Source organism: Pleurodeles waltl, chromosome 4_2, assembly GCF_031143425.1.
Source record: "Pleurodeles waltl isolate 20211129_DDA chromosome 4_2, aPleWal1.hap1.20221129, whole genome shotgun sequence".
Taxonomy (NCBI): Eukaryota; Metazoa; Chordata; class Amphibia; order Caudata; family Salamandridae; genus Pleurodeles; species Pleurodeles waltl.
The window spans coordinates 413350546-413363959 of NC_090443.1; the positions used below are offsets into that span (position 1 = coordinate 413350546).

The following is a 13414-nucleotide window of genomic DNA, read 5'->3' on the forward strand; positions in this document are numbered from 1 at the left end:
AGTCCTAGCAGCTGTGTCCGCTGCATCCATTGCTGACCGTATCTGATTGTTTGAGATACTCTGTCCTTCCTCCACCACTTGTTGTGCTCTTTTGGAACTCTTTGGGCATGTGTTCTATGAAATGTTGCATTTCGTCCCAAGGAGCCCTATCATATCTAGCCAGCAAGGCCTGTGAGTTAGCAATGCGCCACTGGTTGGCTGCTTGTGCCGCAACCCTTTTCCCCGCAGCGTCGAACTTGCGACTCTCCTTGTCTGGAGGTGGTGAGTCTCCTGAGGTGTGTGAGTTCTCTCTCTTGCGAGCTGCCCCTACTACCACCGAGTCTGGTGTTTATTGCTGCGTGATGTACACAGGGTCTGTTGGTGGCGGTTTGTACTTCTTCTCCACCCTTGGAGTAATGGCCCTGCCCTTCACAGGCTCCTGAAACACTTGTTTGGAGTGTTTCAGCATTCCCGGTAGCATAGGGAGTCTGGTACTGGCTATGTGTGGACGATAGTGTGTTAAATAAAAAGTCATCCTCGATAGGTTCTGCATGCAGAGTGACATTATGAAACGCCGCTGCTCTTGACACCACCTGTGTGTAGGCTGTACTGTCCTCAGGTGGTGACGGTCTCGCTGGATAACAGTCGGGACTTATCTGATACCGGCGCATCATAAAGATCCCATGCGTCGGGATCATCCCGACTCATTCCAGTATGAGTTGGGGACTGCATCATTGGTGGAGTGGCTACCGGTGATGGTTGCGGTGAGCGTTGTGGAGATGGTGGTGGGGTTACTTGTCTTGCCACCTTTGCCTGTGGCGGCTTGTCTTTCTCTTGGAAGGCAAGTTTTCTTTTCATTCGAATTGGGGGAAGAGTACTGATCTTCCCTGTGTCTTTTTGAATGTGGAGCCTTCTTTGAGTGTAATCTGGCTCTATTGTCTCTAGTTCCTGTCCGAATCTGTGTCCTTGCATTTGTGAGGACAGGCCCTGTTCCTCTGTGTAGGAACTTGATTTCGGTTCAGAGGCCAGATGTTTCGGTATGGAAACTTTTTCGGCTGTCTTTTTCGGTTCAGATGACACTTTTTTGATCTTCGGCGTACTGATCTCTCGGTGCCGACTCGTTTCGGTGCCGCCCTCTCAGTGCCGAGATTGCTCTGATCCGGTGTCGAGTCTGCTCTGTGCCGGTATCTCGACCGGAGTCGGATGACTTCGACACATGCGTGCCCTTTTTCGGTGCCGATGGTCAGTCACCTATTTTTCGGGTTAAGCCATGGCCTGCTGGCGGTGGCGTCCCCTGGGCTTTAGTGGTTTTTTCGTGAGTTTTGTGTATCGACATCTTACTCACGGTTTTCGGCGTCTGTTCGGGATCGACCTCGTCCGAGTCCTCGATGGAGAAGGTTTCTTCTTTCGCCAAGTGTTTTTGTCCTGTCGGCGCCGACGCCATTTGTAGTCTTCTTGCTCTTCGGTCTCTTAACGTCTTCCTCGACCGAAACGCTCGACAGGCCTCTCACAGGTATCCTCTTTGTGTTCTGGAGACAAACACAAATTACAGACCAGATGCTGATCTGTATAAGGATACTTGTTGTGACATTTGGGGCAGAAGCGGAATGGGATCCGTTCCATTAGCCTTGAAGACGCACGTGGTCGGGCCGATCAGGCCCCGCCGGGGAATCGAAAACCCCAAAGGGCCACCGGAGCTCTTCAAAATTCGGTGTCGATCTGTTGTAACTAACCCGATACCGAACGCAAACAATACCGTTGAATTTTCCAAGATTTTAACTAACTTTCCGAACCGAAACGCGGAGCGAAAAGGAACACGTCCGAACCAGATGGCGGAAAGAAAACAATCTAAGATGGAGTCGACGCCCATGCGCAATGGAGCCGAAAGGGGAGGAGTCCCTCGATCTCGTGACTCGAAAAAGACTTCTTCGAAGAAAAACAACTTGTAACACTCCGAGCCCAACACTAGATGGTGGGATGTGCACAGCATGTGTATCTGCAGCTACACATGCCATTGAATATATATATATATATATATATATATATATATATATATATATACACATACATACATACATACATACACACACACAAACTATGCCACTCACCTACATTATCTGCTCCACGTGGAATGATGACGTCTGCATACTTCTTGGTCTAAAAGACAAAGGACAAGATCAAAGAACTCAAGCCTTACTTTCTCTTGCTGCACAGTTCCACCATACAACTTCAGAATTGCCTGCAATCCCCTTTCTTAATCGCCGGCTTGTAAACACACAGCATCTATCCTATGAACTCTTCCGGCCAGCCCACTCCCGTCAACATTGTGAGATTCCAGTTTGCCAAAAAACGCGGTCTAGACCCTCCTTCAGCACATCCATATTAAACTCTCCAACCTACCTGCCCTTCAAACGTCCTTTCTATCTACAAGAGCCAGTTTTTACAACAGAACAATTAATTGCCAACAGACCCGCCGGGTCAGTTGTGCTACCGCTTACCAAAGGATAAGCAGTCACATTCAGACTTCTGTACATTACTTGGAAAACCATTCGTTTAAAGCCACTTGAATGGACTTCGCTCATTCTGCTCCCAGTCTCATGTCATTCAGTAAATATAGCCCAAGCTCCTGCAACTCACTGGCAGGCAGAACTCCTCGAAGGCTGGCTTCACAAAGGTGATGTATTGGTTGAGAATCTGCTCCAGGTCTCTGCCTCGCTCATTGATGTCTCTTAACACTGCAGGGAGGACAGACCAAGGAGGATGAATGGATTAAGCAGCAATCTACACCAGGAATTTTCTACACCAGCGATTTTGAGACAATGTAAACAAATATTTAATCTTATAATATTCTAATATCACGAGGCTGGGTTGAAATATGTGAATCAGAAGAATTATTTCTACCACAAACCATTATACCTTAAACACCCTTGTGCTTTGATTTGCTTTTGAAGTAAGCCTACAGATGCTTGATTTAGCACCCGTCTCCTCTAAACGCCAGATACTCATGTTATCTGGACCTACAGTTAGTAGTACGTAGCAAATTTATGGAATAAGCCTTTGAACTGCAGAGAATCTAAAAGTTTAAAAACGTATTTCTGGAGGTACGATAAATTCGAACAAATTTGGTCTAAAATTGAGATTTTAAAAAGTCAAAATTAGTAGACTTGCACACATTTTAATACACATTTGATTTTATACATGAGTGAACCCTGTTGAGGTAAATGAAACTTCGGTTTAGCCACTGTACAACATGTATTTATTTGTCTAAAAGTCACAGTCTGCTTCAACATGCACATTATCAGAGTACTCCAGGAACCAGCCATTGATGTCCGTTATTTGGGTCTCTTTGCCCTCCATCCATTTTTTGTATTATTTTGCATTATATTCCCTTGCAACTGCATTGATCTAGCGCTTACTACCCATGGCAAAGCACTTAAGTGCATTAAGCAGGGCAGTATGCTGCTCTAGAACCCAAGGTTAGTGTTTAGTCCGGTGTTATTGTTGGGTATTGGGATTGGTCTTGTGCGCTTAAACAATTCACTCCAGTCTGTGGTAGCTTACAGTTCTGAATTAGATGTGTGAACCTTAGTTTGGGGGCAGTGGGGGATAAATGTGTGAGTTCATGCAGATGTTTGGTGGGGTTGATAAAACTAGAAGAGATTAAGTAATGTTAGGTTGTATTGCCTTGCCTCAAAAAGGAAGAGGTTGTGATCTTTGATTTTTCATGCCAGATTTTAAAAGCATAGGTCAGGTTGAGATGGCGTACAATTTGAGGATTCAAAACTGTAGAAAGAAACATTTGAATGTGAAGTGCAATAGTAGCTACGTTTTTTGGACACCAGACTCTGGTACGTTGCCAGTCCACTTCACGGTTACCACTAGATTAATGCTTCAGTAAGGAGAGATTGGTTTTGTTAGTGGGCAAGGTCCAAGGCAGCACCAGCAGTACAACCTCAGCAGCACGGGGGTGGCTGGGTGCAGAGTGCAAGACAGCGTTGGGTGCCAAATGCGTTCCTATGGAGATCAGTCACTGCGAAAAGAGGCTGCAGGTTCCAGCCAGAAGGCCAGTTGGACTGAACCAGCAGGGCTCAGGCTTCATGATGCTTGAGCACACTTAAGCACCTTTGGTCCTCTTCTCCACTGCTCAGGGACAACAGGTGCCAAGGTGTCTTAGTGTCGGGTTTTTCTGACCGGAGTGGTCGCAGTAGAGGGGGGATGCATGCAGAGGCTTGCAGGAGTCCGGTAGTCCAGAAGCGGTGAAACCATGATGACTGACTCTGGAGGGCTGGGGAATCTTTTTGGCAACAGTGGCCACTTCAACTCAGGTCTGAGATGGAGGGTGCAATGGTGATCTCAGGTGTCAGGTTTTGGTGGTTCCAGAGGCTTCAGATTCCCTTCTTTTGGAATTGGCTGGAGAACAGGTCCACTGTTCATTGGAGGTTGTGAGTCTTTTTCAAAGTCAGGCACTCCTCCCAGGTTTCTGGAGTCACAGCTGCAGGATGAGTCTACTTTGGTGCGGATTTCAATCGGGGATACAGACAGGCTGGCGGGGTTGGTACAAGGTCGGCTGATTCTTCTCTGAAGAGCTGCAACAGCAGAAGATGTGTCCTTGGTCTTCTTAGGCCAAAAGGATCTGCTTCTCTGGTGTCAGGTGCTCCCCTAAATACTGAATTTAGGGGAGGGTGAGAGGGGTGTAGGGTAGTAGCCAATAAGCTACTGACCCTTGGGGTCACTACACCCACTATAGGACCCCTTCCTGTGGAAAGTAGGCACAATCCCGTCCCAGAATTCCTAGGTATGCCATCACAAAGATGGCTACCTTTAAAATGCTGTGTTCACCTTGCAGTAGCCCACCTTTGAGGTGGTACTAGCCTGAGGAGGCACGCCTACCGGACTAGCTAATTCTCCCGCCTGTCCAGGTGCCAAGTGGACTCTTGACAGCATAGGCAGCTTCCTCACCTGTGAGGGGAGCCAGATTCACATTTCAAAGGCAGCAGCCCTTTGAGGCTTGCCGCCTTAGGAAGGCGAATCAGCAGGTCATCCTGTGGGTGGGGGTGTTACACCCTCTTCCTGGGAAGGCTTTTGTTCTGGGCCTCCTGAGAGCAGAAGGCTTACCCTATGGGGCCCAGAACTGTCTCGGTGGCAGGCTGGCAGAAACCAGTCAGCAAGCACACCAGAGGCTGGTAGGGTTTCAGGAAGCACCTCTAAGGTGCCCTCTAGGTGCATGTATTGATAAAGCCATCACTGGAACCTGTGTGGGCTTATCAATATGAAATGTTTAATAACAAACATCCCTATCTTCAGTGAAGCCATCATGTAGCTGGGGAATTCCTATTGACCAGTGTCCAGCACAGGCATTTATAATGGCTTCCCTGGCCATTACTAGGTCTGAGAATTGACAGAGACAAAGCAGAGGTGTGTGAGCTCTTGCAGGAATGCCCTCACATCTAACAATTCACTCTGCCTTAGGGCTGTAAGGGCTGCTGTAGGGGTGACTTGCATATGTTGTATGCAGTGTTCAGGGACATTTCGTGTTTTCACTTTTGTCTGGGACATGCAGTCTGCAATGGCAGCTTGTCTTGTGCTTGGAGAGTGGTCCCTTAAGATGGCACAATTTGTTCTACAGCCTCATGCCCAAGGTACCATTTACAAGTGACTTGGTAAGGGTGCTAAAGGATTTGCCAATTGGGGAAACAATTGTACAGGGTTTTTTTTTGGGGGGGGGGGGGGGTCGGGGGGGAGAGAACACTGACTAAGTGCACTGGGTCCCTGCCAACCACGTCCCCAGTGCCAAAGTTTCATCAAAAAAACAGTCAAAAAGTGTCATCCATCTGTTGTAAAAATAAGTATTTAAAATCAATGCTACAGCTGCATAATTTGGTGCAGCTACGTGATAACGTTTAAATGGGAACAACATGGCAGCCATTGAGTGGAACATGTTTTACAAATTAACGGACCAGGTGAAATATTCAGAGATTACTAAAGAACCAGGGAGCTAACTAATCCACTGGATTGAATCCTAGGGTATCTCTTCAAGCGGAATCGTGGGTAATGTGGAGATTTGCAGATCTTGCCACCAGCAATGGAAGTTACATCGTGCTCCATTCTTTTCTGGGTGGATCAAATATCTATTCAAAGGAATTTCATAAGAAATTAGGGTAGTGAGGATTTGGGTTAAATTGGAGGTTTGGAATGCCAAGCTGCTGAGATAAGGTCCGTACAATAAACCTCTCAACCTTAAGCCTCACCCCAGAAGCTACTGTGAATAGCGCTCTAAAGCACAGGCAAGGCTTAGTGAACCTCTCCTAGTGCGAGAAGGAATTCTTCTTTAATCTTTGTTGGTGGTGTTAATATAGTTGTGGATTGTTTTCATTCAATGAGGAAGTGTTACTTGGGAAGGGACGAAGGATCAAATGTACTAAATTGCAATTTTGCATTTCCTAAATCGCGATTTCATAGAAATCGCTATTCAAGAAATGCAAACAGATATGCAGATAGATACAGATTTCCTAACTGCGATCCCGACAAAATAGGAATCGCTATTAGGAAATCGCAAATAAGGAATCCCATTGCATTTTTGTCAATGAGCTGGTTTTGCATTTCCCAAATTGCTATTTTGGAAATGCAAAACCAAGGATGACAATGGGCAAAAGGACCTCCTTGGTGCACATGTAGAGCACACATGCCCATGCATTTGGGGGCTTTTTTTTTATTTATTTTTTTAAGTTGCACATGATTACCATTGACTTCAAGTCGATGGTAATTGCATTTCCTAAAAGCCGAAACTGCATTTGGGAAATGCTTTGTACATCAGAATAGGAATCGCAAATAAGAAATCCCTATTTGCAGGTGCCTATTCTGGGGACTGCAATTTCTGTAGGGTAGAAATCGCACTCTGCGATTTCCTAAAGGACTTTGTACATCAGAAAAGGCTGTTTTGCATTTCTTGACAGCCCGAAATACCGATTCAGACTGTTAAGAAATGCAAAAGGGCTTTGTACAGCTGGCCCCACGTCTCAAGTTAAGAAAATGAAGTATGTGAATCTAAAATATTCTTGCACTTGTTCAGATTGTACTCAATATGCCAGTGTATACAAGGTATTTATTTTATTGTAAATTTAAATAAGCTATTGATTAACATTGAAAACAGGGACCTATTCTCATCAGCCTGCATTTAGTTATTGAAGATGGGAACTTGAGATCTGTACAATTCACCCACTTTCTTTTGGTATGCGTCCTGGCAGGGTTGTCCGGGCGTTGAAGGGGGAGGGGTGGGGGAACACTTACTCACAAAATTCATGTTCAGTGTGTTTGTATTCGAGATTCAATAATGTCCCGTCTGCAGCCCTTCTTGTACGTCATATGACAAATGAAGACAATAGAGACATTTATCAAATTCACTGCATTACAGAATGGTCTGTTTCAACTAACCTCGAGGTGCAAATACACTGCCATCATAAGTCAATAAAATGATTACAAAATGCACAAGTGCTCTACTCTATAACAATAGCTAAGTGAAGTATTGGTGAATGTCGGTGTCACTGCGTGCTGCTTCTTCTGCCACAGTAGACCTCATGACATCAACCACCTGCATGTCAGATTAAAAGCCACCAAGCTTGAGATGACAGTTACCAGAATTAAACATTACAGGATGTGTGAATAACAGGATCCCAGACGGTTCTCATTACTTCTAAACAAACAGCAGGAAGGAATCAGACACGTACCACGGCGGGACAGCCTTGTGTCCGCGTCAGTGTCCACAAACAACTTCATCTGAAACATGTCGCGGATGTCCTGCACGTAGAAGGCCAAGATGCCCTCGAACAGCACCACATCCGCAGGGTACACCGTGATGCTCTCTTCTTTCCTTATGCACCCCAGAAAGAAAGAAACAAAAATGTCAGCACTTTCATTTGGTTAGTAGCTAGTAGGTCATCTTGGTATTAGAGCTAGACTGCAAGTGCTCCAATCTACTCACTGCACTGCAAAAATAAAGGGGTTGGGCGAACAGTCTCATTCCATTTTGCCAAGCATCCATTGTGGATGCTACGCAAGCACATTGCCCCGTGGCTTTCATGTTAGGAAGATCTCCAGGGGTCATGCATAACACTGCAGACTGAAGGTGTACCAATAACCACGTTATAGCCTTATGTTCGTTCATTGCTTGCTGTGTACTTCATCACTGACCAAATGTTTCAACAACTCACACAATCGCACAAGTTCTACAAGTATTTTAACAGCCAAAACAAGCACGGATTATGTAAAGAGGTCTGGGTTTGATATGCTCACACATGCGCCACAGGCACTTTAGTACAGGGTGTCTTCTCTGTGTTTAAAGACTCCCTAGTAGGAAGTAGTCCCTCACGCAGTTCAATGCAATCACTAAAGTGGGGGCTGAAAGATACACGAAAACAGCCAAAGGCATTAGGCAAGAGATGAATACCCAATTTGGCAGTGAGAAAACTTGACTGAAGAAGTAGCCAAAGGGTTCCGGGCAGACACAGGGGACCCGGAACACACAGACTGAAAATCACGCTCCTCCAGCCCCACGGTCTGCTCTCCTTGCTGTACGGTTGGGGCCCCTTGCTCTCTCGCCTACCGGTAACCCAGGTCCTCATCAGTTCTTGGCATTCTGCGCTCCACGTATGGCACACTTACGGGAGTCACCCCTCTGTGGCATGGGACGTGGTTAGCAGACACTGCATCGATGGACGGATTCTGACTGTGTGGCCTAATCAGCACCTCCACTCTGGGAGATGTCTGGAGGGATAGCCATATGCGCTCCTTCCCGGAGCTGGCAGAGTACTTCTGTCTTCACCCCTCCCAGTTCTACCACTACCTGCAGCTAATTGATGCTTTAGAGCGCTATAAAGACAGGCTCAGGTCGCTTCCTGAATTCAACTCACAAATGCAAATTAGTGACGGACGATCTTGGTAGGGGTGGGACTTCTCGGCTCTACAAATCCGTGGTCAAAAACGCACCCGACCTTCTGGGTGCGCTGAAGTCGAAGTGGGAGGAAGATTTAGGGGCCCTCGACGATGACTGGGTTGAGACAATGATGCCACTGAATAAGTTAGCAATAGCAAAGTGAATACGCCTTGTCCAATTCAAATACTTCCAAAGGGTTTATCACTCGCCTGAACGCCTCTGGCGCATGGGCAGGGCCCACAACCCAGCATGTCTGCGCTGTGGGTCCAACCCAGGTGCTTTTCACCAGGGACACAGGCATAATGTGTGTCAATCATCAGACAAAAGGACGGGTGGTAGGTATCCCACTGTAACCGGATCCCAGAACAGTATTATTGACGATAATGGACACTGTGGGGGACTACAGGGCAATCCATTCACTCCTCGCAATGCCATATATGGTAGCCAAAACAGACCAGGCGAGACACTGGAGACGAGCAGCCCAATCATTACAACAGTTGACTCGGACTTCTGTGACGTCGCTGTGCGGAAGGGGAGGGGGTAGCGTGTTGAAGAAAAAAAAAAAAAAAAAAAAGGGGGAAAAAAAGACAAAAAAAGAAGGAGAAGGAAAAAAAAGGAGAAGGAAAAAAAGGAAAAAGAAGAAGGAAAAAAGGAAAAAGAAGGAGAAGGAGAAAAAGGAAAAAGAAGGAGAAGGAGAAAAAGGAAAAAGAAGGAGAAAAAGGAAAAAGGAAAAAGGAGAAGAAGGAGAATGAGAAATGATATAGATATATATATACAAAGTAAGCACCGATTGTAGCACGTACTAGCTCTTGTACCACAGAGCAACCAGCACCAACTCAGATGACGACCTTATTCTTATTGATACAACAAATTAATACACCCCCTCCTCCCCCGCCTAACTAGTGAATTCACTCAACTCCTTCACTCTTATACAGACGCCGTCACATCAAATTATATTCGACAATATACTCGAGATGCGAGCGGGCTTATATTTTTGGGACAACCCAGTTCTTTGAATGGCATGTATTCTGATTCGGTGAGGCGAAGTTTGAAGTGGCTATAAGTTGGAAGTGCTGATGAGGTGGGTAGAGGAAGTCAGGGGCGAAAGCCAACATTGCTGAAAGGATCTCCCTGCGTTTTCAAGCTCAACAGGGGTCTTATGAGGGACACTGGCTGAAGAGAAACTGTCAACCTGCTTCACTGTACAACGTCCCCACCCTCACTTTATTCTTATGTTAGTCTAATTTCCACTGATAGTGCCATGGTTAGCCCACTACAGGAGAGAGTTGTGCAGGAAGTCAAAAGTCGGTTAAATTCCCCTGTTCTGCTACATCCAGACACGGGACTGAGGTCCAGCAACCTTCATCTCCCCAAGACTCTATTCGCAAACCCACAGTCCAGCTGTCTGGATTTTGCAGTTTACTAGAGACAATGGTGGCCCACAAGAGGCTGGGTGTTTGCCCAAATCCCTGCTGACTCACGATTAGATCGAGAGCACTCGAGCATGCATTTCACCCCCTTCCCCGCCCCCACCCCCTTGGAGGCCTCATTCACATCTACAAGCAGGGATCCAGCACACGGCTTCAATACCATTCAGGACCTGAACTTGTGCACCACGACTTAAGGTGGAGGTTGCCACACAAGAGCTAAGGCACAGCCCCTGTGACAAGCAATCCCTAGCACCTACAGGAGAGATAGGTATCCACCAGTAGCACCCTCGTTGTTTGGGTGTGCTCAATGGCAGAAATCTCACTCTTTTCCCTAATGCCCCTAAGGATTCTGGGAAGAGGGATAAGTCTTACTGGTAGCCCACCAACACCAGACTCGCTCCCTCCTTCCACTCTGTTGGGTTAAGAAAGAGTGGTTTCCAGGTCTGAGTTCTTCAGTCACAGGGGGTCCTACGAGCCAGCCGTGGGCACCAGGCAGGGTGGACAGTCACAGGGGGTCCTACGAGCCAGATGGGGACATCAGGCAGGATGGACTGGCATCTTACTTTCTTCGTCACTCATGGTGTGTAGTCCACAACAGACCCTTCCATTTGATCTCAAACATCCTGGAATCCAGTTTCGGCAAACTCCAGCCCATCGGGGTACATCTAAGAAATCAGAGGGTATTTAGGTCTGTGGTTTAGAAGAAAACCAACATAAAGGTGATCCTGAAACCTTAGCTGTGGAAACATCTCCACTTGAAATAATGGTTCACAAAATAGACTTTCTTCACTGCTGCTCAGGCATTAACAAGTCTGAGAACAATGTATAGTGTTTGAAATGTGATGTCCGAATGATCTCGAAATTACCTCTACCAACGCAGCCGCAATCCCCCCTCCCCCCCCCCCCCCAAATAAAAAATGAAGGGCCGGGGTGTGCTCGGCTGTCGCGGGTACCCGTGGGGGCTGGCTGAAGCTAGTTGAAGTGTTGTGGAATCAAAAGCTGGTAAGATTGCGAAATTCAGTTTAATATTAGAACAGATTTGTTGACAGTACCAGCACATCCACTCAGCCCGCAAGCTGCCCCGCCTGGAAGGAAATGGAGCATATTTCCTCTTTTCCCCCGACAACGGCCGCTGTGGTGGTGTTTGTGCGAGCAGGTGCAGCCGGGCGCCATTGGCGGCTTCTCCAAGGGCCCTCGCTGCATCTAGAGAGCTCTGCCCATGCTGTGAGGTTTGGGGGGCGTACCTGTAGGGGGTAAATGAATGGAGTTAAGAGGGGTCCCGCCGAGCCCTTAACAGCGAGTCGTCCGCTGCGTGCAGGCACTGTGCCAGTAGAAGTAACAGGTTGCACGGGGGTGCAACCGCCCGACTCCGGACGGCAGCGGCCGGGAAACGGGAAAGTCACCACACAACCAAATAAAGACGGGAAGGAAAGCACTTTGTCTTATTCATGTAATTTTTTTCCCTCTTGATTATCAAGGCCACAAAAGAGAAAGGGCAAAGGATACAAGAAAGGCTGAGAGAAGGGAAAGGCCCTCAAGGTACAGTATCAGGGAGAGACAGCGTTGCTGGCGGGCTGCCACAAAAGGTGCACTAAGCGCCTTTTACTCTGCGTCAAGCGCTTTAAATGGACAGACACTGTCCGCTACTGTTGAACTGCATTTCTCAGCAGTGTTGCAATCCACTTAACGGGACAGTCGCAGCACTTCCCAGGAAAACAGGTACTCTATTTATCCATTTAAGGCATGCCGGTCCCCAGGCAGAGATGGGCGCAAAAGGCGATCAACCATGGGGACGGCGGTGTGGACTGCAGTGCTCTCTCGTTCGAAGCCGGCCCTGGACACACCGAAAGACGCAAACCGGGGCAATGTAAAGGCATTACCTCCACTATTAGCGCCTTCATTCAAGGGTATAGGTTACAGAAACACAAAGGGAACAGAGTTCCAATATATCAATGTTCCCGTTAATTAGAATTGGTCCAGTACCTTTTACAACCTTTTTCCTGGTTCTGGCACTCTCGCAGCTTAAGCTGCCCTTTTAAACATTTAAAATCATAGAAATGTGACGTACGCGAGTTAAACTTTCCCCGTCCAGAACCCTAGCCAGTCACCACACCTACCCGTCTAATCACAGTTCCACGCATTTTTTTTTTTTATTATTAGACTTTCTGCTGCAGCAGTCATGTCATCATCCACTGTGCAGCAGTCTACTGAGCTGCCTGTTGTGCAAGACCCACACGAAACCAGGAAATGGAATAAAGTGATGTAATTGTGCATGTGGGTGGGCCAGAGTGTGCTGCAGCGCACACGGCAGTGCCAACCTTGGCTCTACATAGCTAGATACTTCTGCTCGGCCAGACTTCAATATACATACACCCCCACCGCCCCCCTCATATAAAGAACCAAATACAGTGGGCATTAATTTTACCTCGCTCCTAAAGACTTGAACAACCTGCCCCTGGACATCAGAGCTGCCTCAATTCTTGCATTCCGCAAAAGTCTGAAGACTTTCACGGTCCCTGGCTTTGACCATACAGCTCCTGCATCAGCACCAGGATACCCTCACGGGGGAGTTGTGTGCCATACAAATACACAACAAAACAGCTGCCGTAGTTTCTGGGTTTCTTTAAAAAGGAATATGAACGTAAATGGTTCCACCCCCTCAAAAAAAGGAATGTTCAGGTGTACACATTAGACCATCAGAAGTGATAAATTAAGGTTACCAATAAAGGTGTTATCCAAGTAGGCCACTGTCCCGAGGTGGTAGGCACAATTTTTCAGTCCTCTCAAGATTCTTTCTTGGATAAGGCACAGATACCCATGTGGGTGAAAAACCTGCAAGGTCCTGGAAACTTATACAACAAATTATTTGAAGGTGTCCAATTAAAAAGGGACTATCCGCTCCAGTAATTTTAGTCCTTTTAATAGGGTGCTTAATTACACTTGTAGGGAATCTACAGGACAGATGCAAATGCCAGGTCCCAAAATTCACTAGTTTAAAAGGCGAAGAATGGGGGGAGAAATCCTTCCCAAGGATTTAAAAAGGAGGTAGTGTGTGGCATGTTATACAGGGTGGAAC

General features: G+C 46.9%; 1 protein-coding gene across 2 annotated transcripts in view; it reads right to left on the reverse strand.

The window, feature by feature from the left end:
- Window positions 1–13414, reverse strand: part of LOC138292822 (uridine-cytidine kinase 2) — a 102282-nt gene that overhangs the window by 10187 nt on the left and 78681 nt on the right. Inside the window, exons 4-6 of one of the 2 annotated variants that reach the window (XM_069231618.1) lie at window positions 7704–7846; window positions 2617–2714; window positions 2088–2136 (exon numbers count right to left, since the gene is read on the reverse strand). In XM_069231618.1, coding sequence (XP_069087719.1) covers window positions 2088–2136; window positions 2617–2714; window positions 7704–7846 — 290 coding nt within the window. The remainder of the gene's footprint in view (window positions 1–2087; window positions 2137–2616; window positions 2715–7703; window positions 7847–13414) is intronic. The other variant, XM_069231619.1, reaches the window with a different exon arrangement.